General features: G+C 36.9%; 2 protein-coding genes across 3 annotated transcripts; one reads left to right on the top strand and one right to left on the bottom strand.

The window, feature by feature from the left end:
• LOC137708883 (uncharacterized) lies at positions 1-2,967 on the top strand. The gene is made up of 4 exons (XM_068448043.2): positions 1-335; positions 1,992-2,050; positions 2,384-2,565; positions 2,778-2,967. The coding sequence occupies exons 1-4, from the start codon at positions 173-175 to the stop codon at positions 2,848-2,850; spliced, it is 477 nt and encodes a 158-aa protein (XP_068304144.2). The 5' UTR covers positions 1-172; the 3' UTR covers positions 2,851-2,967.
• Positions 2,968-7,876: 4,909 nt separating this feature from the next.
• EMB2777 (Sas10/U3 ribonucleoprotein (Utp) family protein) lies at positions 7,877-18,062 on the bottom strand. 2 transcript variants are annotated; one of them, XM_068446818.2, is made up of 17 exons: positions 17,640-18,062; positions 16,107-16,238; positions 15,731-15,822; positions 15,294-15,357; positions 14,666-14,808; positions 14,330-14,476; positions 14,033-14,172; positions 13,353-13,440; positions 12,112-12,291; positions 11,123-11,296; positions 10,952-11,029; positions 10,680-10,819; positions 10,477-10,600; positions 8,714-8,967; positions 8,427-8,493; positions 8,254-8,322; positions 7,877-8,163 (listed from the first exon to the last, which is right to left on the bottom strand). In XM_068446818.2, the coding sequence occupies exons 2-17, from the start codon at positions 16,225-16,227 to the stop codon at positions 8,032-8,034; spliced, it is 2,013 nt and encodes a 670-aa protein (XP_068302919.2). In that variant the 5' UTR covers positions 16,228-16,238; positions 17,640-18,062; the 3' UTR covers positions 7,877-8,031. The 2 variants fall into 2 exon arrangements, with proteins under 2 accessions (XP_068302919.2, XP_068302918.2); XM_068446817.2 differs by having other exon boundaries at positions 16,107-16,241; positions 17,640-18,012.
• Between the last annotated feature and the right edge of the window lie 6,281 nt (positions 18,063-24,343).

Genomic DNA, 24,343 nt, shown 5'->3' with positions numbered 1-24,343 from the left:
TCTTAAGAGCTCTTGAATGGGCTATATCGATCACTTTTTTAGCCCCTGTGGATACTCTAAAGCCCAGAACGAACCAAGGCTCGCCCAGACCAAGAGCAAGACCATCGTTTTGTTTTTGCTTTGAGTCTTGGGAGGAGAGACCGTGAGACTCGTGAGCTCGGAAGGAAGAGATATGGGAGCGTTGATGGCGGCTATGTTGGTGGTGCTCACGGTGGCAGTAGCCTCCGGTGCATCGAAAGAGCGGCTGAGCACAAGGAAATGCGAGAATCTTGGTTTCACAGGTCTCGCTTTGTGCTCTGATTGTAACAGTTTGGCTGAGTATGTCAAAGATCAAGGTTACCCATCCAATCCAATTCTCCTCGCTTTTTCTCTTTCTTTTTCAAATTCCCACACTTTACTTTTGTTGTTGTTGTATATTTTGGTTGTGTGAATTGCTGTTGTTGTTGATGGGGTTTGAAGTGTTTTAATCCAAATTAGAGTGAGTCTTTAGGAATTGTCCCAAGAAAAAAAAAAAGAGTGACTGTTTAGGAGGTGTTTAGGTTAGCAAACATTGATTGGTGCAATCATAGAACAAAGTCTGAGAGTTTTAGCACTGACAAATGGCAATTATTGACTTTATGGGAAGGAATTTGTGATCTGAAGAGGAGGCTCCATTTATTCAGGTTCCCAACTTTGGCAATTATCATTTGTAGCAATTAAGGACATAGATATTAGGAGCACCAAAAGATATTTGAGTCTTGAATTCCATCGATATTCCATACCGAATAATGTAAATACAACTGCATAGCTGATGATCATGGAACTAAGTGGCAAGACGATGTAATTAGTGGCCATTCCTAATGGTGTTTGCGTTATAAGACATCACTATCACTTGCATTTTTTGGAGATCACTTGCATTTGTCCAAGCCCTTGGAAGGAGAGATCTCGTGGTTACGACTCTTTCATTACAAGATGCCACTTTGTTGCGCAAACATGTTGATAGAAATAAGTTTTGGGAATATGAGTGGTTGGGAAATTCTACCTTTAAATCTCAGTTCCAATCTCTACAGTATTACAGTATACCGGTTGTCGTAATATGGCCATTTCTAGTGTTGTGGATTTTTCCAGTGGATGGATGAACTGGAAATTTTGCTTCAGGAGAATCGAAAGGGAAGTGGAAGAATCTTCATCCCTTTTTTGAGATTGCTGGAAAATATCATTTTCCACCCTTCTATGATGGATTCAAGGAAATTGTCAAGGTATTCTTACAGATCTCACTATAGTTTCATTGCTAATCACGGCAATGAAACTCTTTATTTACTATTGGATGGTATAGTAATCCAGAGCTCCACCTAAAGTAAAGATGTTGGATAATTGCCCGTGTCAAGGTTAACACTTGTGACATGGTTCATAGAAGGCACCGCTCTTACCGCTTGTCGCCTTATTGGTGTATCTTATATAAGTTAGATTTGAAATCTGTTGATCAATCTTTCTTCATTGTCTGATGACATTGGGCTTGTGGTTGAAGCTGGTTAGGGAGATGGGTACTGCATAATTCCAAGGGACTGCCTCTCTCTGCTTAGTGAATCTCACCTTTGGTTTGGAAGGGTAATAAAGTGAAGGTGATGCTGGGTTGGATAATTTTCACTAAGTTTTGGGTGGTTTGGATGGAGATAAATGGAAGGGTTTAGGTAGATTATGCAGGAGCTGGTTTTGCGGAGGTTTTTTTCAGCCCTCCCGGTTTCTGTGTCTTGTGAGTTTAGGGGAATTACCCTCTTCTTAATTTGAGTAGATTGGAAGGCAGCTTCCTTTTAGTTTGTGACTTTATGTTAGGGTGCTCTTCAGCTCTGTGGAGTTGTCTCTTTCTCTTTCCATTTTCTGTTTCGGGTGGTTTACTTGACCACTCCTTCTGTTGTTTCTGCTGCTTTCCTTTTTTTAATATAATTGTTTCTTTATTAAAAAAAAAAAAAAAGGCACAAACAAGCTTACTGAAGTCCTAGTTTTGACTGCAGAATTGGTATCCGACTGTATGAAATGTTGCACTGAGGATTCCGATGATTCAATGACAAAGGTAAGTAAATTTATACACACGATGATTGCTCAAATTTGAAATTATATTTTAATCTGCCGATATCCTGTTGGCTCTGAGACTTGCTAGGGATTGTTGATTTCATCAGTTATAGTTGCATGAGACTTTCTAGTTTAATGTCAGGAGTCTCAGGACATGTTAGGGCAACTTTAGATGTTTTGAGAATTTTGATTCCAAGGGTTATGCTATAAAAATGTTATCCATTGGTACACATTACCTAATTCTGCAAATTGTAAGTTTCCATCGGAGGCTTCTCTCTCTTAACATTTATTTAATAGATAAGGAAATGCTTAATATGACTGTTTATAACTACAGATCACGTATTCTGGTGCTATACTGGAAGTCTGCATGAGGAAACTGGTTTTCTATCCCGAAATTGTTGGCTTTATTGAAGAAGAGAAGGATCGGTTCCCTTCGGTCAAAGTCCAATACATTTTCAATTCTCCACCAAAGTTGATCTTGCTAGATGATGCAGGCGAACATAAGGAAACAATAAGGTGAGCATCCTTTTATCATTCACATAGAAACAGTGGACACAACCCTCTAATTTTCTTTCACAAGGTTTCTCAAAATATGGACGGCCCATTTGAATGTTGCCTGAACCTGGCCATGCACATCTATAATCTCTTGCTTATAAATTTATCATCATTGGTATTCCTTATGGGAAAAGTCGCGTTTCTAAGAACTTATTATTTTATCTCTGTCACAGAATCGACAATTGGAAACGTGAACATATCTTGCAGTTTCTGCAAGGGAAGGTAAAGCCTGCTTCTGCAATCTGAATACTAGTTATTATCTTCTGTCAACACCTTAATCTGTATCTCAACACAATCATGTATTTTTTGTATCCTCTTTTTGGAAATTTTGATCGTGTATTTATTCCAGAGGTTTTAAGCTTAGGTTATTTGCGTGCATGAATAGTCAGAAGATTTCTTACAATAGCATCAGCAATTCATACTTTTTCTCTGTGACTGTTTGGATTTGGCCATCCGGCATTAGCAATAGGGTGAACTTAGGTCCCTAAACTATTTTTTCAGAAAAATTAGTCCTTGAATTATAAAAATTTGCCAATTACATCCCTAATATTAGATTCGAAGCTACTTTATTCAATTTTTTGTCAATTTAAGTCAAGTTACTTGCATGTGATACACATTGGAGGGTAGATTGGTAATTTTACACAAAGAAATAGTGTATGGAGTTAACTTTGGAAGGTAAATTAGGAGTTAGATTCACAATTTATATGAAATGTTAAGGGCTTATAGGGGAGAAAATGACAGTATTATACTCTAAAATGTTTCAAGTGACTTAAGTTGACGAAAAATTGGATAAAATAGCTTTTAATATAATAGTAGGGATGAAATTACCAATTTTTAATGAATTTAGGGACTTATTTTACCTAAAAAATAGTTCAAGGACCTAATTTTCACTAAGATGATAATTCAGGGACTAAATCAGCACTTCACCCTTAACAATATGCAGATTACCAGGCTTATAGGGATCGTTTGATAGTGTTCTACAAGTGGTACCTAAGCCAGCTCATTTGGTAACTATTTTGTTTTCAAATTTTAGCGTTTTTGTGCGTGCTAGAAATAGAAGAAAAGTAGATGAGAAAAATGAGGAATGGAGAATGATGAAGGGAGGTGGTGGGAGAAATGAAGGAGATGGCATGAAAACAAAAACTTGGATGATAGGGACATGTTTGCTTGTTTGATGACCATTTAGTTTTTACGTTTTATTTTTCACTTTTTCTACTTGAGATGTGAGAAAGTATATGGTTGTAAAACGGGTCCTAACTCCTAAGTAAGTACATATGGGGAGCTTTTTGTATTCTACGACTAGGAGTTATGGGATGTCAAAATGGATCCCCTCATGGTTTTAGGGAGCCTTGTATGTAAGCTAGTTGCTTAAGTTAACCTCCAACTGACAAATTAAGGAAGCTAAACTTACGAATCAAGTCTTGCCCCAACCAATCTAAGTTAAGAGAGGGAAGGGATTTGTTTCCATAAATTCGAATATTTGATCTAAGCTCTTTCATTTGGACGATGAAGATCCGTTAGTATTGGTCTCTAAATTATAAATTCATGAGTATTACTTCTTTAATTGTTGTAAAATGGAGTAATTTTCAGGGTCCAAAATACATATAGGGTTTTAAGGAGGTTCATCGAGGGTTATAAGGGACTATTTCTCTAATTGGGTTAAAGTTGATGGACTATTGCTACAATTTTTCTCATTTGATTTTTCTATATTTCCTCCTTGATTAAGCTTCACATGTGTGTCACGTAACTTATTTTGATAGAAGTTCTAACGGAGTTGAAGAAAAGAACCATAATTGCACGTTTTTATGAGTTAAGAGATCAATAATCATAAATTTTTAATTGAATGACCATTACTTTAATTGAGTTAAAATTAATGACTCATTTCTACAATTTCCTCGGATAAGCTTCTTCTTCCTCATATGAGAATCATAAGTTTTATTTAAAAAAATAAAATAGCAAAGAAGGAGCGAGAATTCCCATAAATTAATGAGGTTGTTTAATAATGTCAAAGGTTGGTAGGGTCAACCTCTCTTTTCCCTTGGTGAGTTGAAAAAGGCTTGTTGAAGGTGCAAAATCATTGTCCCCAACGCAACAACCTAACCTAGGGGTGGGCAAACGAGTATAGGAATCGCAGGTCGGGGCAGGTAATCAAGGTTCGGGGCGGGTACGGGCCGGTTCTTAATTTTAAAAAAGAGAAACGGGGCGGGTTCGGTCGGGCCTTTGTAATTTTCGATTCTAGCCGGTTCTTGAAGTATAGGAACCGCGAGTACCCGGACTGGCCCATCTGTGATTGAAATGGACATGCGAGATTGAAGAGATCATCTCTCCATCTAATCTTAATCATTAGTTTTAGGTTTCCTCGTCCTCGACCTCGATTTTGTCACTCAACTCGAGTCCTCGAATTCGATTCCGTCTTTTTCCAAAGTCAGTGCCTTGTTGTCAACCCAATCAATTGACGATTGCTGGCGCTGCGAGGATTGGAGCAATAACCCAATCTCACCAGTCACTCATCTCAAGTCTCACCGTCACCAACCATGTCGTCATCGTCGAAGAAGTTCACCTTCAAGAGCTCGGATGGCGAGTTGTTCGAGGTCAAGGAGGTGATGGCATTGGAGTCGCAGACCATCAAGCACATGATCGAGGACGATTGCGTCAACAACAGCATGTCGACGCCACCAAGCCCGACGAGAAGATCTCCAAGGACAATCTCAAGGCCTGGGATCAAAATTTGGTTTGATTCTAGGGTTTCATAATTTGGGATTTGGTTGGGTTAGGGTTTTTTTGATTTAGGATTGGGGTCAATTGTGTTGTTTTAGCACCTAGGGTTATTGATTTAGGGGTTTGATCGATGGGTTAGGGCTTTTCATTTTTCTTCTGCAATTTTATATTTTTAGCAATTCAATTTTTTTTTTTATTTAGGAATTCATTGGATTTGATCGATGTGAAGCCAATGTAAGGTGAATGATTATTGATCTAGAGAGTTGGCAGTGGAGATGGGCAGTTGCAGGCCTCATCGTGTTCGATTTCGAGCGGCACAGCCACGGGTGGTGATGGGAGCGCTCTTCTAGTTTGGGACACAGTTTGGACTCAGCATCAGGGGCTAGTGCTGCAGCATCCGTCGCCACTGCATGAAGCGACTGCTCAAAACCACGACGAGGAAGCTCGGCAAGAAGATGACTGCGACAAGGATGTTCAGGAAGAAGGTGGTGGTCCGATTCCTGACGATCCAGATAGTTGAAGAAGAAAAGAAGAAGAAGAAGAAGAAGAAAAAAAAAACACCAAGGACCCATGGACCCGGCCCAAACTGGCCCGTTTCAACCGGGCCAGGTAAGGTTCAGTTCTTATTAGAAAATGTAATCCCCGGCCCGGCCCATCCCGTCTCCCTTGAACCCGGGTCTAGTCCGGTCCCTTCAAAATTGGGCCCGGCCTGGCCCATGCCCACCCCTAACCTAACCTATCCATTCGTTCTTTTATTTTATTTTATTTTATACAAGCGAATAATAATCTACAATGCATTTATTTATGAAAAAATGAGAATATTTGAATACTGAATAAAGTAAGTTAAAGAAAAAATCTCTATATACTAGGACAATTCACTGTTAGCTGTTGTTTTTCATTTTCTTACTGAAACAGAAAAAAATACCTATCAATCAATATTAAAAATAGATTGGGATATTTGATTAAGATCACAGAAGAAATTTTATGCGCCTATCTTTTCTCCCATGACAAGATTGCCGGCAAGATTATTATGTTGATGCTTTAACTTGTTGGAAATTTTTAAAATTCCATTCCTTAAAAAGAAATTATTTTATTTTATGAGTTTATTTTTAGCTACACCTCCTAGAACTCGTTTTTAGTCTCACTTTGTTATCTATAACTCAAAATTCACCACTTTACTTCCTGAAACTCATAGTTCTCTTCACTTTGCCCCTTGGAACTCGATTTTAATCTCATTTTCTCCCCTGAAACTTGAAATTTTTTTCTCCATAAAACTCAAAATTCTCTCTATATTGCCTTAGATCTGTTAATTTTTTATGAGTTTGATTTGGATAAGGCAGGCTAATCAATTTCTTTTTTATTTTTTTCGTCTCTTCAATTTCTTTTAAAGTTGAATTGGGTGCGCAAGGCTAATCAATTTATTTTTTATTTTTTTCATCTTTTCAATTTCTTTTAAACTTGATATTCTCTAATTGTTGAATTTTAACACATAATGGAGATTTATAATCAAACTTATTGCACATGTGGCATAGTCTATTGGGTGTTTGATTCCACATATTTTTCAAGAGAAGATCTATAAGTTTCAGGGAAAAAAGATTCCACAAGTCAAAGGGGAATAAATTTTGAATTTCAGGAAGTAAAATGATGACTTTTGAGTTACAGGAGACAAAAATCAAATAGGGTTCCAAGAAACGTGGCTAAAAATAAGCCTTTATTTTATTTTTTATTTTACAAAACCACAATTTTACAAGTTGTGTTTGAGATTGTAATTGACCACATTCATTTGCACTCCTACACTTAGCCCAAATCTCTTACCTCGAGTACATGTATCGTCGTATCGGTAATTCGAATGCAGGAACAGAGCAAGGTAAGAAGCCCGGTAATTTGGGCAAGGCAAGATAAAGACCTAATTTAGGCCCAGTTAATCAACCTACTCAATGTAAGTCATCTCAGCACAAGTACATTGAAACAGCTCAATATAAGTCATTTCATTTAGTCAATATCGCGATGCGAGATTCTTATATTCTTAAACAATATTACTAAAGAAGAGTAAGCAAATTTAGTACAAAGAGAAACTTAGAAGTTAATCAATTGGGATGTGACGAGGATTGTGCGAGCTGAATTGCACGCAAAGATTTGGTCGTCCAACTAATACTCTCCCAACACAAAACTCAAATCAAGAACCCATTACTCTCGTGCCGCGAGAGCCTAGAACAGCACTTGAAGTGCATACAGGGCATTTGCGTCGCAGCGCCTGCCATTGGACTCGTCTTGAGTGCACTCGGAGAGAGACTTAGGGACTAATAATTTGGTGTGGGGGGAGTTCCCAGCCATTCTCGATAGAATCCCAGAAGCTTTCCTACGAGTTTTGAGAATTGGAGGTTTAGGGTTTGGGTTCTGGTTTCTACTACTCAATCTCAAATCGATATGAAATTTGAGGTTTAGGGTTTGGGTTCTCGGTTCGTCTGAGTGCGACTGACAGCTACAACACGATCAGCGACAAATCGATATGAAATTTGATTTTACCCTAACGACGACATTCAATTCCATTCAATTCATGCAATGCAAAACAAACTTCTTATATAATGCAGGCATTGTATACAAGAACATTTCGCAACATCATTTAAGTTACTCAAAATTATGTCACTTATCAAAAGAAATTCTCACTTAACCAAAATTGGGACACAACGACGAAATCATAAGCAACATTTAGTTCTTGAATCTGGTGCTCCGACTGATTCCTGCATTGATTCCGGTGGCCTCTCCACCATACGGACCTAAAGGCTTCCTCACCTCTCTTACCTGTCCTTTTCTACTCTTCACTGCCTTCTGGTGCTTCAACTGCACACGCACAGAGAAAGAGATGAGTTAGTAGAGCAATCATTTAATAGCCTGCAACATTACATGTGTTCGACTATTTGATCAAAATACCTTGTACTTCTTTCTTGGATTCTTGATCAGCTTCTTACGAGCACGAGTAAGTCCCCTGTTCTTCTCCATCTGGTGTAGATACGGAGGAAGAAAACAATACGGTGAGCCAACAAACAATGGTAAATATTATGTAGCCAATTAGATGAGCATAGTCAAAACTGGCTTGTATTTACCTGATAAGTAATATGGCGTTTCCCATCAACAGTTTCAGTTTCCACCAAAGATGGAACCGTCGAGGACCTGCAGAAGCAAAGCACCAACACAAATTACCAACAATAACTCAAAACCACCAACCCCCTTCCTCAACCAACAATAACTCAGAGAGCAACAATGATGAAAACAAACTCGTACGAAAAAGAATGAACCCAAACATGAAATATGGTAATCAGATTATGTAAGATTAACATTTATTGCACAGCAGCTAGAACAATGTAGCAACTAACCACAATGATAAATGTACCTCGAATAAATCTCAGCTTTAGCAGCAAGTTTTGCAGCTCGTTTTTCTTTCACTTGTTCGTAAAAGTCATCTTCTGAATCTCCAATTTCACTATCCTCCATCTCCACATCTCCATCATCCGAAATAGTGCCATCTTCATCTCCAGCATCATCCTGAGACTTGATTCCAGCTCCTGCAAGCACTCGAAGCTCATGTTTTCTCCGCCTTTCCCCAATATCATCTCGCCGAGGTAAATCATCATCACCTGAGATAGCCTTCTCAAAAAAAAAGGATGCCGGGAATTATTTTAATAATCCAATGATATATTTCAGCATCATGACAAAACACATCAATGTATCTCCTTTTCTTTCGAAAGAGGAAAAATGCTGTTTTGTGAATGTACCCCTAGAATTTTATGGTCACTAACAATTTACCCCTACTGATCAAATTTTTCATCAGTATATCACATGATGGGCAACTGTGACACTTTAGAGTGCAAATTGGTATTTTCAACACGAATTGGGTTGAGAGGGATCAAATACAAGTCTCCAACTTCAACAAAATGAGGTCAGAATTTGAAGTTTCCATGGATTAAAGTTTCGCCAATTTACTGAATATCGGTAATTTCATGCCTCTGACAATTGAAATGGGGGGTAAAGCATCTGTATTTACTTTCGACGAAACCTCAGTGCAATATCAAATATTGATTCTACGATGGAAAATCTCCAATATAACAGACTTTGAGCAAAATAACGATTAAAATTTGGTATAAACCCAGCAGAAAATGGACCATTTTCAGTGAGATTATGTGTTCACTAACTTCCCTCTGGATCGTGTGATCAGACACCCAACCTCCCAGCTAGGACCACTGTGGGCATGGACGAAGAAAATCCAGTCGATGTTCATAAAAGAGCTTCAAACTCTCAGAGAATGAAGAAGACGGTAAAAGTTCAAACTTCAGACTTTACACCCCTATTAATTAACAATTGTCTATAGTTTTTAATTCATTTGATGATAGACAGCTGTCCCCACTGCACTAACCAAATCCTTCTTTCCAAAACTGTTGATCTTTTAAATTCATTTAACAAAATATACCAAAATTAGTTGTTAGTCAACACAACTCTTCTATTATACATGAATATTAGTTTTTCCTACTTTCTATTCATTATAAAATCCATAATGCCTTTATATTTTTTACCGATATATCCATAAATTTGGACTACTGATATATCCACCTACCAATATCCTAACCCATGTATGTTTCTGAATCAAATTGGCGTGGAAAAGACCAATGTATCCTCTGAAATGACAGACGTGCCTAATGGTGACACTATTAGACAGAAAATTGCATGGAATGTGAAAAATAAAAATTGACGAAGGGGGAAATTTGCTAATTAAGAACCAAATTTTCCAAAAAAAAAAAAAAAGAAAACTAGTTCAGGGGACAAATTGATGGTGGCCACAAAGATCGGAGGCAGATTTCCTAGAAACCACATGGTAGGGATGGCCAATGGGTACTCATTAGGTGTTATGTTGTATGTGTTAATTGGGCTGGTGACTGGTCATGGTAATTGTGATGGTGCGGGTACCTACAGGTGTCCATTACCCATCCCTATTCCTCACCCGGTTATCTTGAACCATGATTACATGATACTATGTTGAAAACATAACTAGACAACTAATGTTCTGATTGCATTCTACACAAAATCTACAACACCGAACGTAGGAAAACAGCATCCAGATGTAATAAGCCAGTGGAAGGAAATGCAGTGGTGAGGTCATACCTTGGACTTATTTGGATTAGCAGCAAGTTGGGAGAGTTTACTTGCACGACCATTGTTCAATCCACGGACACCACCCTCAATATTTACAGTGTCATCATCAAAATCATCATATGATTCAAGCTTCCTGTTTAAATTGGTTGAGTTAGTAGTACTCACAATATAGGTACAAATACAAACTAGTAAGTACAGGAGCAAAGTGGTACCCGTTCAATGGCTTCAGAAGTTTCCTGGGTTTATCAGTTTTCGGAGTGATGGAACTGAAGACACCCTTCTGCTTCAACTTTTCCTCAAGGGCAGCTCTTACTTTCAACATTTTCATGCTCTGTACACCAACTTCATCACTCTGCCACATACTAAGAGGTCAGCATAAACAAAATGACAATCTTCTTGCAGCCACAAAAAGAGAAATACATTACAAAAATTTAGGAAAGAGAACAGAATCACAAACTAGTTAACAAATATGCCATGTATTTACCTGAAATTTGCGTTTTCCCACCTTGTTTTCATTATCCTTCAGAGGCTCCACTATTTCTACCTTAGTAATGTCATGCAACTGCAATAAATTAAAGTATGAATCTCTTAAGATATCATTTCTGAAAAACAATACAATGTAAAATGCTCAAAGACAGATTAAAGCAGTAACTACCACAGTTGCTTCTTCTCCCTCAACCAAGATAGGTTGGGGTCTGTATTCTTTAGCAAAAGAATCAGATGCATCAATAGAAGTCTCTTTACCAGACTTTGCCACCGCTTCCACCCCATTATATTTGTTTAAAATTTCCTCGAAATCAGATGGTAGATTCCCATCAAGTTGCTTCATCTGTAAAGGGAAACCCACATTAGCCAATATCTTTGGAACATGAAACAGCATATCTTCATACAAACCATTACTATAATAAGATCAAAAGGAAACGAAACCCTATACTTCCATAGGTAATTGTCAATCTGCACTATGCAGGGATCGTTACGAAACAAGCTGAAGTTCGACTCAAATGGGTTGTAAGTTTCCTTTTGCCCCACACCAGTTCCAGTTATAAACAATACCAAGTTGCAATAGTATCCTGATCTCCAATGTGACCTTTAAATTGCAAATTAATTACAACATAGTTCCATCGAAACCAATAAAACATAAATTTGAAGATAACAATTAAAAATCCTTAATTAATTGGGACAACATTTTACGAGAGCGATTAGAAAACAGGTTCAGACATTATTGTCAGGTCAGTTATACTTATATATCCAAAGTCGCAATAATTGTAATATGCACCATATAAGTGATATAACCACTATTTCAGCAGGCATTTGACTTTTAGACATGGTTTCTGCCCAGATATTTAAAATTCCAGTGTTGCTATAGGTCTGCTACCATGACCACAAACCCAAAAGAAGCGGCAGACAATCCAACTAAATTTATGCTAAGCATCCAAAGGAGAGTTGCTTACTATAGAGAAGGGACACATTCTCATTATTCAATGGTCACACATATTCCATCTTTTCAAAAGAAAACATGTAAATAAAATATAACTTGAGAGATGGGAGCAAAAGCACTGCATCAAATGTACATGCAATTTGTACGCACATATGTGAATATTATTTACTTTTTCAAATTAAAATCTTTATGGAGACCAAGACCACCTTATCCAACAAAATCTTGATCTCTATGAGGCGAGCAAGTACTGGATGGTCACGAACTGGTTGTCCTTCAGACTTGAGAAGAAGGTAGAATGTTATTGCTTGGCAATAGGAAAGCAGAAGAAGCTGCTTAACCTCTAAATAGCGCATCCCTCCTTCCAACATGACCTCCCCTTTTTTAACCTTCAGAAAACACAAATTTCAATAAAACTTAACACAACCGCGCAAATGTATCAAAAACATTTGCATGTAACCAGGGGGAAAAATCAAACAAAATTAGACAATAAGAAGAAACCTAAACAAACTTGACCCGGTATTTGATATACAGATATTGAAGTTTAAAATCATAAGAGCATATTTACAGCTAGAAGGAACCAAATACATGGATGATTATGAATTTATCCCAACATATTAACTCCTCAAAGGGACTGATCATCATACCACTACATCTACAGGCATTCATGCTGAAGACAGATAAACATGAGTCCTGTGTCTTAAAATCAGCGTATGCTTTGAAAAGGGTACAACTTGGACAATCAAATTGTTATTCCAAAATTGCCACTTTAAGTTTCATCTTGGTGTAGGTTAGAAATTATTTTTGAAGTTGCAGGAAATATATATTTACGCTACCATCACATCTTTTAGAACAGTCACATCATTTTGGGGCCAAAAAGAAATCTGTGAGACAGAATCAAGGAGTAATGCTAAAAATGATTTACGAAAAATATAAAACAGATTCCCGATGCAGACATGAACATCCCATCTCCAGGCACGATTTATTTTATTATAACTATAAGCAGTGAAACCCATGAATGCAAGAATAAAACCGACAAATATAGAACAGGGAAAAGTATTGACATTGCAAAGCCTAAGAGAAAAAAAGGAGACCTTGTCAAGGAAACAAAAAAAAAGCAGAAAGGAGACCTTCTCCAGAAAACAAAAAGAAAAAAGAAACAAAGGAAACATCAGGGTGGGGTAAATCCATAAGAATGACACTATAAAGGCTTTAGCTTCAACATCATGACAAACAAGACACAACATTATCCTGAAAAAAATGCCTCTTTACTCTTCCTAATAAACCCTCCATTTTTTGTAATAAAAAGAAACCTCCATACCAAGACTCCAAGAAAAGTGTTTTGCAGTGATACTTAAGAGTGCATTCAAAAGAAAAATGGGATAACACTACAAATTTGACGATATATAGGTAGATTTTGAAAAAAAAAACAAAACAAAAAGAACAATACCTTGCCCAGAAGTGGATTAACTTTTCTTTCAAGCTTTTCATGTGCATCATTCAGCTCTGACAACAACCCAACTAATTCTGGTGCGGAACTGGACGGAACAAGCATTAACTAAGCAGGGTACAACAGAAGAGGCAAAGAAAAACTAAAATAAATACAAAACAAAAAGATGTTCAATTTTGAATCAGATTCCCAACAAGGCACAGGATAAGTAAAATAAATGCTTAAAAGCATTTATAAAGAAGCAGAATACCGCATTATACAGAAAATTTAAACTTCTCACAAAACAACTGGAAAAAAAAATAATAAGTGTTAAATCAAACAAAACGCTGCACAATTACTTGGTACAACACCCCAAACCAGTCCATTTGAAAATACTAAAGTGAACATCACCTATAGTAGGTACACGTAGTTAAAACTACATTTAAAATATATTATGGTTCCTAGACCCTCAGGTTCCAAGTGCTAAAAAGAGAAAAAGAAGAAAAGAATCCTGATTCTTTAATGCCTAGTCACTCCATAGAAATAATTTAAAATGGAAAAAAACTGCATAGCACATATAAAATATAAAACTGCACAGCACTCAAATCTTTAATTTAAAAAGAAAATATAGAGATGAAAAAAAAAAACTACTTATACTTTAATATTTTTTTTTAAATAAATATATAAGTGAAAAACCTTACTTGTATAAAACATCCATTTGCTCCTCCTTTGACAAGGCACTCAAATCTTTCTTCACCTCCTCATAAGCTGTACCCGTGCTATCTGCAACATCAATTTCCACTGGAAACCTTTTTGTACTGTTTCCCTTCATTGAAACTTCCTGTATAAATAAAGAAAATTGATGGGCATTTGAAAAAATATTACAACATAATCCCTCTTTTGAAGTTTGGTACAGACTATATTTAACTTATTAATTTCATCCATTTCTCCCAATCCAAAGAAAAGATTCAAAAGAAACCCCGGTCTTCAAACCTCACCTCAAAAGTTAATTCCTTATTATTCTCATTTTCGCAAATATCGTCAAGCCCATAGTCATCCAGCGTTGAAAATTTTGCCCTTTCTTTCTGCAGCCTCACCACTTCTGCTTCTTCCTCTTCAGCAGATTCATCGTCACTTGATTTTTGCTACATCAATAACAAAATAACTAATTTAAAAAATCAACACAAAAGAATATTAATGTGTACACAGGACTCCTGTGACTCACATTGTGATTGAATTTGAAAGGGGGAAGAAAAAGCTTAACAGAAAAATTGTCACATTAAGTGCTATAATATATATATATATATTATAGCACTTAATGTACATGCCCTCACCTCAAAATCGCCATTATCAACACCATAATAGTTTTGCCTCTTTCCACCCCATACAGGCTTTTCTTCTTCCTCGTTTTCTTCATCATCATGCAAATCATCCTCAGCACCAAACTTCTCCCTTAAGAACTTCTGCTGCCTAACAACTGTAATCATACATAACTATGAGCAATTATGTAACTTCAAATAGGATGTGGTCCTAAAACTAGAAACTCGTAATAGCCACGAGAATGTTAAGAACGATACTTTTCATGAGTAATTACATAAATATAATGATTTTTCAAACCAAAAGGAACAAAAAGTTTCAAGATAGAATACTGGAGTTTGAAACAAAGTAGTTTGTTCACCTGATGAGGATAGAACCATTCATACAATGAATACAAAGTGACCTATACATATCATGTATATTTCATTATACACCCTGTCAATACGTGGCATAGCAAAGTTCATAAAATTTCAAAAGATGATTACTTTCTTCATCTAATGCAGACCTATTCACATATACTTCATTAAACATTTATTCTTGACAAAACTCAATTTTCCAAAGATTTAAACTGAGAACTATGAAATCAAGCATAATAGGAAAGTTTTTGTAATCTGAAAACCAAAAAACCTTAAAACATCTTCTTACTTTTTGCAGAAAAGCCAGTATCCCGATCATCATCAACGTCGTCGTCGTCATCATCATGAATATTCTGTTAAGAGTATTACCAATACAAGATTAGAATCTGAAGATAAATATATCAATTATCACTTTTAAAGATGGGAATAAAATGAAGTTCAGAAGTTCATATACAAATTTTTTTCATAAAATTCATGGAAAACTGAAACTCTTTATAGAAACCATCAGAGAGTTATTTCAGTTACCAAGGAGTAAAAATGAACCCATAATTGTGAATGACACAGACCTAAGAATTTCATCAATAAAAAAACAAATGAAAAGCACATTGCAGCAACTAAAAACTGATTCTGCATCACTCCAACTAAAGAAATTAAACTACTAAATAGTTGTAAAAGGTCCATAGCAATTTTAGAACTTAATGAAAGGGAATATAATGAATAGAAAACCTCCAAACCAAAGACGGGTTGCTCGTTGTCTTCATCGGAATCTCCATCCTCTTCATTAACATCAAGAGGAATTATATCTCTTTGTTTGTGAACTGCAACCAAAGGATCAGTATAACCCATCAGTTTCTTGTCCAAACATGAACTATGCACAACCATCGATTTCGAAATACAATAAAATGAAAGCAAAAAGAAGATTAAACACCTATTAAACCAGTTACTTTCCCAGTCCAAATTTCATTCTCTTGCGGTAGTGATCGTAACAAATGTTAAATATCCAAAATTAATTTATAAAAACAATTTCAACGAGGTATTAAACAAGCAAACATCAACTCAATTAACAAAACAATAAAAAATGATTTTAGTTAAAGTAACATACAGGCATCAATTTCGTCGTCCATGTCGACATCTTGAATGGGACTGTATTCATCCCGAAGCTTTCTCTTACTCTGAATTGGGTTTCCATCGCCTTTCTTCAGACTCTTTCCCCTCTTGCCCATTTTTTCGCAACCTTCTTCAATAAGAATATACAAAATCAACTTTACCAAACAATGCAAATACCAACTTTACTATAATTATCAGGTTCAGAAGTAATACCATTAATTTTGTAAAAAAGAGAGAAAAAAGTAAAAGGAATAAAAAGAAGCTAAAAGTCACTTTGACGAACATACATCAAGTTAAATACCCATTTATCAAGAACATTGACAGTCATATTTAAGGGTGGGTCAGTTCCATTCGATTCGGTTTTTTTATCAAAACCGAAAACCAAACTGAAGTCACTGTTCACAGAACACATTTAGGCTGTCTGCAATGACGGGTCAAAGAAAAATATCTCATACAAGCCATGGTAACACAACCTTGTCAGTTGTCACCTACCCCCGATTCAATTGCATAGTTCCTTTCTTCTCTTATAGGGTCCTTGCCAAACTCAGTCATACAAGATCTTGTCACTTTGAGTGGGTTCTTGCTATGTACACCAAGCCTCTACGCTTAGTCACTCATGGGATTCGGAAGGGGGGCCAGCAAGTGTTTTCTGAAAAAACTCGCTGTCCCACCCCCTCAATATATATGTGTTTTAGATGCTAACTCTTTGGTTGGACAGAGCAGGGACTCCTATAAAGATCTTTCCACTCATTCATCATAATCAAGCATGGAGGGCTCCGAAAAATGACAAAAATCCGTGTCGTGGTGGTGCTACGAGATGGTGATTTATTGTACAGAAGAACAGATCTGCGAGCCTATTGATTTACCACAGACATTTTCTATGTATAAGAGTTGGAGAGTTAAGTGGAAATAAATATAAACAAAAGAGACCGTTTCCCCCCAAGAATGGTTTATTGGTCATCCTGACTTGAAGCAGGTTCAAAAGATCAACCGTATTGAGTTTTCAATATCATTTTTATGTATTAGCATAGCAGGGGATTGAGCAAAAACTAGTGGATGCCAACAAACTTAAATTCACCAGTTGAAGACGAACAGTTAATCCCAACTTTCAACCATGTGTAGAATGCAGAAATAATAACTGCAGAATTATGGTTTTATGTTGGACCTCTCCTCGAAAGAAAAATGGTTAATATTCATTTGAGAGGAGATGATCAATAATCTTCTTCTTTTGTATTGATTCTTACAATATCATAACAATAAAAAATGCAAACTGATCGAAATTCAAATAGAACAACGGGGTCCCTCTCTGCTTATTTTCTATTATACTGCCTGATTATTCAAACAATTAACCATTTCTAATTTACTAATTGCTAAGATCTATCATCAGCAATTAACCATATTCAACCAATTAACCACTTCAACTAGAACAATTGGGTCCTTCTCTGCCAATTATCAGCAAACAATTGAATTGAAGACAATATATATCCTGCAGTGGGAAAGGGGCTGCTCATGGCCGCAGATAAATTACCTCCGCGAATCAAGGTGGCTTTGACAGCTGTCGACCGAGACGGCTTTAGGGTTGACGGCGAGGAAGGCGAGTGGTCGACGTCAAAATGGGTTGTCCAGATTCAAGATGGTGAAAGGGTTGAGGCGTGCTGCAGCCTGCTACGAGCCTGCGAGCCTGCGACCTGGCTGCAAGTCTCTGAAGTTCGAACGAAGAAAATTATCAGAGTGGTGACTGACTGAGGAAGGCGCCGCGCGGCGAGACAGAAGAAGGTTATCAGACGGAACGAAGTAAGTTGAAACTTGAAAATCTGCTACTACGGTTATACAAAACAAATGATCGTTTTCGCTAGGTTTAGGGTTTTAGGGTTTAGGGTTTGAAACTTTAGAGTCAGACTAGTAAATTAATTATGTTTTAATGTTTTATTTTTAGAAAACTAATGGAAATAGTTTGAAATTTTTAAATTTTAATGATAAGAACAAAATAAAAGGTAAAGTGAATAGTATCACTTTTTGTGTAAAACTATGGTTTTTCGTTAAAATGAACAGTATCGTGGGCTTTTCGTTAAAATCCCTTTTATTTTTTTGTCGAACTATGTTTTAATGTTTGGTGGACTTCTTTCTTCAAGTTAACCAATTAAATTGCTTAGTGTAATAGAAGATTCAAAGTAATTACTTTGTTTATATTTCTTGCTAAAGTAGACAACGTCTCATTTGTTTCTGAATAGCTTCTTTTTAAAAGGACTTTCGCTTCAAAGTTTTGAGCCTTGCAAAATGGTCCCTGCTGATTCACATAGCATTTCAAGTGTCCTATGCTATTCGGGGATAAAAAAGATGTCATATTTTATAACTTTGGCTTGGTTCGGTTTGGTTTCTCAATCATGAAAATTGAAATCTAATCAAGCCATTTTGGTAAGGTTCGGTTTTGTAATTTCAGTTCGGTTTTTTCTTCAATTCAATTTTTTAGTTACGCTTCAGTTTTCGGTTTATTCAACCTACCCATAGTCATATTTTTTATTTTGCACCCTAAAGATTATTAGTTTATATAAAAGAGACTAACTAGCTCTTCAATTTTGATCTTGCAATGGTGGAACCAAAATTTTTTAAAGTAAGTTGGCTAATTAATTTTTATAAGGTGGCTCATTAAATGCTAACATGAATATCAACCGACAATAAAGAGAACTATAAATAATCGAGTGTAAAAATTAATACTTTGCGTGAGAAGTGCTTTACTGAGAGATTCTTTTCATTAGTTGAGTAAACAAGTTTCTCTAAATGTCCAAATAACATACAAACTTGAGTTGATAATGAGTTATTAAGGTTTATTTGGGTGGGTTATTAGGCTTACTTAGATGAATTACCTTTTTTAAGAACAAGGATCCTCTCTAGATCCTCTTTGTGAGGATCCGGGAGATCAATCAATTTTGTTTGTTCATCGTAGATCGTACAGTTAGAAATCATTTTAAATTTAAAATTGAATATAAATAGTACATAACGAAAACTAACCGTATTATATACAATGAACGGACAAGATTAATTGATCCCCCGAATCCCCACAAAGAGGATCCGGAGAGGATCCTTGTTCCTTTTTTTAAACAAACAATATTATTTACGCTAAAGGGGAAGGGGTGGGCTAAGTCTCACAATAGGCTAACTATTTAGACTAATTACCTTAAACTATATGAAAATACATGTGTTTTATTCTTTGAACAAACAGTATTATCTACACTAAGGAGGTATGGAGTGGGCTAAGCCTCGCAATGGGCTAGCCCTAAGAATGTTGTTCAAATTCGGTTTTGGCAAAAATCAAACTTAAGACCTCTCACTTACAACTGAAGAGGAATACCACTAAACCATAGTATTATGTGGATATATATATATATATATGTGTGTGTGTATTTTATTTAGTTTAAAAATAAAAAGATTAAAAAAATATTATTTACGCTAAGGGAGATGAGGTGGGTTAAGTCTCACAATGGACTAGCTACTTAGACTAATTACCTTAAATTATATGAAAATATATGTGTTTTTGTTTTTTGAATAAACGATACTATCTACACTAAGGGGGTGAGGAGTGGGCTAAGCCTCACAATGGGCTAGCCCTAAGAATGTTGTTCAAATTTGATTTTGGTAAGAATCGAACTTAAGATCTTCCACTTACAATTGAGGAGAAATGTCATTAGACCGCAGTATTATGTGAATATATATGTATTTTATTTAGTTAAAAAAAAAAAAAAAAAAAAAGAAAAAAGGAGTATACTTGGGCTATAGCAAATGGTAGTCGTCATGTTGGCTTCAGTCCTTGTGACACCACACTGAAGGTACATGAGACCTAAGAAGATGGACAGAGAATAGTGATTTGGACAACCAGCACTGAAGATGCATGAGAGATCTAAGAAGATGGATGGAGAAGAGTGATATGATGTTGTTGACCCTAAAAATTACAAAACCTACGTGGCGCGCAGGCCGAGTAACTAATAAGCTAACTATGTCCTTCGGTCGGATGCGGGGCGTGCCAACTCGTCGGCCGAGCTTGGCCGAGGAGTAAAATTTGTTGATGTCGCTTTGGGCGCGTCGTTGACTTCTCTATCTTGCGATTGCGACCGAGGAAGGAACGCTCTCGGTCTCTGGGTTCTACAGCCTGAAGACAAGGCTGCTAATTCTGCGGAGTTCACAAATCTTCGGAGCCCGATTCGGTCACTGTGATTATATTCGTAAGAGTATAAGCACGTCGAATCGAGACCAAACTATATGGGCACAGGTACTCAAACGTGATGTAGGTCTTGATGGTGAACGTAGTTCGGCCGTCGGAATGCCGAACCCTGAAGCTCACTTGCGAGTATCCAATCATAAAACCGCTCGGCGTCCAGTACGCCGAGTAATGCAATTCGTAACACCTGACTATGCCGAGAAGGTTTAGCAAGGTGACCTCTGCCAACAAAGGTTCGAAAACCCCTCTCGGCCGAGACTTAGATAGATAACCGGTCGACCTCGACGCAGTGCTGTTTATCCAAACTGAAGGTGCTTCTCGGTCGGCTAATTCTGCGGCAGCAGTGCTGTTTATCCAAACTGAAGGTGCTCGCCGGGTGCTTCCACAGTGCTGTTTATCCAAACTGAAGATGTGTCGGCAGGAAAAGAAAAGGAAAAAATCTCAAGGTGTTTGAGAGGTTTTGCGCAAGGCAATTGTATGCTGATTTTGAAGGGGCTCTTCTGTTGCATAATTTCTTGTATTTATAGTGCCCCATTCCTTGAAACCAATTCTGATTTGGATTGGGAGTCCTTGTCCCATTTCGCCTCTAACTCGAACAAACCTACTCCTACTGGGATTCTGAATTTTCCTTCTTTTCGGGACTGCATTCCTTGCCGGTCGAGAATCCTGGTTGCACCAGGACTTCCTCGACCTTTTCTATTCATCTGGACTACTTAGGATAGGATTTGGCCGACCCTGCCAGCTGGCCCGGGATTTATTATTCGGCCCATAGTATTTATCATTACCTTAGGCCGAGCACATCCTGCTGCTCGGCCCAACAATAATATTTTGGGCCCAAACAGATGTGACAAGGCAACTTCACACGACAACCAAAGTGTGGAATCTACTGAATCGACAGGGGAATCGATATAATATGGAACCAGCGGTGTATTTAACAATGAGAATTTTTTTTTTAGGGCAAACAATAATTTTATTCATAAAATCCACGACAAACATAGACACACAGGTGAACATAATTACGGCCTCTGAAAAGACCTTAACCGAGCAAAACCCAACGGGAAAAAACTCAATCGTCAGTTGATGACAAACCAGTTACAGACTTGGCATGAATATAATCCAGTAACATTTAGATATTTGAATTCATTAAATTAGAGAACAGTTATTGGCACTCTAAAATTTTCATTGTGCACTTTAAACTTTCTATATTTAGAAAGAAAAATATACTTGTAATTAGACCTGGCATTTCAAACCCAACCCGTTAAAATGAGTATTCAGGTGATTGTTTAATGGGTCGGATGGTTAAAAGGTCAATCTGTTAAGCACCCGTTAAATAACGGGTCATTTTGGGTGAACTCGCGAAACCCATTAACACCCGTTATTGAGGACTTTTGTGTAATTTCAATAGTCAATAATGAAACCCTCACTCTGTCTTTGAGAAGTTTTTGGTGGGGGAAGGAGATGAAATGCAGAATGTGCTCTCCAGGTGTTTGATGAAATGACCTTGTGAAGATGGAAGGTCATGTCGTTGACTTCGACGACAAAGTCACTTGGTAATCCAGTGGTGCAGAACCTGCAAAGACGAGATTTTGAAGCAAGTTTTGGCAAATTGGTGCATTGTTTTCAAATGGGTCTCCAATAGAAATATTGAAAAGGTGAGGTTTTTAAATTGAATTTGACCATTGAACTCACCATGCTTGGCCTTCGGAGCTTGATTTCTCAGCTGTCGTCGTTGCCTCTGATGCTGCCATTTTCTCGGTAAGTCTCTATGCATCTGCCTCTTAAGTGAAAAAAAACCCTTTTGAGTAGGGAATCAGAAACCCAGATCCATGAAAGAGACGAATGGGGAAAGGGATTGACTTCAGTTCACTAAAACAACTGAGAGACTGAAGGAATAAAAGGAAGGTTGATGGGAATGGAATAGTGGAAGAAATTGGGTGGTTGTGATATTCCGTGATAATCAATTTAGCATTTGGAGAGAGAGACAAGAGAAACAAAGAAAAAAAAAGTTAACGGGTGAAAAGGGTGAAGCGGGTGATCTGTTAGCTTAATAGAATGGGTTCGGATGACCCGTTAACTTCCCGGGTTAGGTTCAGGTGACCCGTTAAATAAACAGGTCGGGTTGAACCCGACCCAAAACCCAATAAACCCGACCCATTTACAGGTCTACTTGTAATGAGTGTACAATAATATTTTTGAAGTGCCAACTACAATCCCTATATAAAGAGGTACTTGAAATATTTGACAAAAGTTCAATGAGGAGAGTCAAACATGTGCAATCTCATGGGAGCTTAAATGACTCAACCGCTAAAGTAACTTCCAAGTTGTGATAGTATTGTGAAATGAATATATTTATAAACTTTCTACTAAATATAACTTCGGTTAATTTATGGACCATGATTGTTTGGGCCTATGACACGTGGCATTTAGGGCGGTTAAAATGATCAGAAAGCCCTTACGGTGAGATCGGAGCTATATGAGTATTTTGGATTAGACTACCACATGCCAAGGTAGTCCAGCACGGTTCGATTAGCTTTAATCGGAGTGCGACCTGTGAGGTAGTCCCAGTTTGGTTTAGCTTAACTTTTTCAAAAAGTAGGTATGAAAAAAAGTTGAGACATTTTAGATGTTTGATAAACACTTAAAATCAACTTTTTTTTCTTATTGATGAAAAAAAACTAAAGGCCCAAAGCTGGAAAAAGGCAGCTTAAAAAAATCAGCTCATTTCAACAGAACACGGGTGAACAGTAACAAGTTAATGAACTTTTCAATTTTCCAATCCTACCCTCCCCTTTCTCACCCTGTCTTGCCCATTTTTCCGAGAACCCACGTTCAACTTCCTTTCGAGACTTCTCTTTCACTCTCACTTCCCTTCTCTGTTTCAGAAAAATCCTTCACGTGTGAAGCCATCTCTTAAAAAAATAAAAAAAAATCCTTTATATTTTAAGCAAGTCTTTCATTTTTCCTTGTTCATTTAATTGTTTTCTGCTATTATACAGATCCTAAAACTTGACGGAAAGATTGGAGCTTTCAGCTTGCTACACCATATGTAGTCACTTTTGGGTTTATTATGAATGCGAAATGAGGTATTTTGATTAAATTTTAATTGTAGTGGTTGACAAAGAGAAACAAAAGAGCTCTCTATGAAGCTCTTGATAATATGGTATTAGGGCTCCTATCTTTGTTTCTTGTCCTACCGCATTTCAGATATATGTACTTCGAAGGCTGTTGAAGCAACTTGGGATGCATGCAACAATAAGAATGGTGCTTGAGATGACAACTCCGGCAGAAGGCTTCTCTCAGCCTTGGATTCCAGTGGGGGGGTGGCCGATATGAGCTGCTGGATATGAAAAATGTGCAACCTAGGTATGTCCAAATACATATACAATATTGTATATGTATAGTTTTAATAAAATTGTTGAGCATTGTGAGTGCATTTTGTGTGTAGAGAGTGAAGAACGTACCGTTCACAAAGGCAAAACAGGGAACAACAACTACTTCATATGGGAAGAAGAGGTTAGTTTAATTGTAATTATTATTTTTATTTGGTTAAATTCGAAGTTGGCTGGCTTACATCTAATTCAGTCATTTGCTTGCATAGGTTGACGTCATTGGTTTTCTTAATGCTGGTGATTGAAATCAATTCAAGTTAATGTGAAAACGATATCATTATTTTTGTTATGGTGAGAACTGATTTAAATTAAGAAATTGAATTATTTTTTTAATGTGATTATTTATTGAGAATTTGTTAATTGTTTTAATATATATGAGATAGGATTTCTACGTTCATTTCTCATCTTTAGTGATTGTTGAATTTCTACATTCATTTCTCATCTTTAGAGATTGCTAGATTTCATATTGTCGAATAGTTTATGGATTTTCATATTAAGTGCGTCAATATGTTGTTGCAGTAATTCAATTAGATGTGATATAAGTTGATGTGTTTATACCTTTAAAGATAATTTTTCACACAATTTCTAATCCCGCAGCAATGCGCGGGCAAAACTTTCTAGTGTTTACTG

This window comes from Pyrus communis, chromosome 17 (genome assembly GCF_041283825.1).
Source record: "Pyrus communis isolate YQ-2024b chromosome 17, ASM4128382v1, whole genome shotgun sequence".
Lineage (NCBI taxonomy): Eukaryota > Viridiplantae > Streptophyta > Magnoliopsida > Rosales > Rosaceae > Pyrus > Pyrus communis.
This window is presented reverse-complemented; position numbering and strand designations above follow the sequence as displayed.

What these genes read in the sequence shown, in the direction of transcription:
- LOC137708883 (XM_068448043.2), top strand. Translation starts at nt 173, where the DNA reads ATGGGAGCGTTGATGGCGGCTATGTTGGTGGTGCTCACGGTGGCAGTA. An exon ending in TGAGTATGTCAAAGATCAAG is followed by an intron (nt 336 to 1,991) that starts GTTACCCATCCA and finishes TTTTGACTGCAG; the next exon opens with AATTGGTATCCGACTGTATG. An exon ending in GAACATAAGGAAACAATAAG is followed by an intron (nt 2,566 to 2,777) that starts GTGAGCATCCTT and finishes TCTCTGTCACAG; the next exon opens with AATCGACAATTGGAAACGTG.
- EMB2777 (XM_068446818.2), bottom strand. Translation starts at nt 16,227, where the DNA reads ATGGGCAAGAGGGGAAAGAGTCTGAAGAAAGGCGATGGAAACCCAATT. An exon ending in GGACGACGAAATTGATGCCT is followed by an intron (nt 15,823 to 16,106) that starts GTATGTTACTTT and finishes CTTTGGTTGCAG; the next exon opens with TTCACAAACAAAGAGATATA. An exon ending in TCAAGATTTTGTTGGATAAG is followed by an intron (nt 11,297 to 12,111) that starts GTGGTCTTGGTC and finishes TTCCCTTTACAG; the next exon opens with ATGAAGCAACTTGATGGGAA.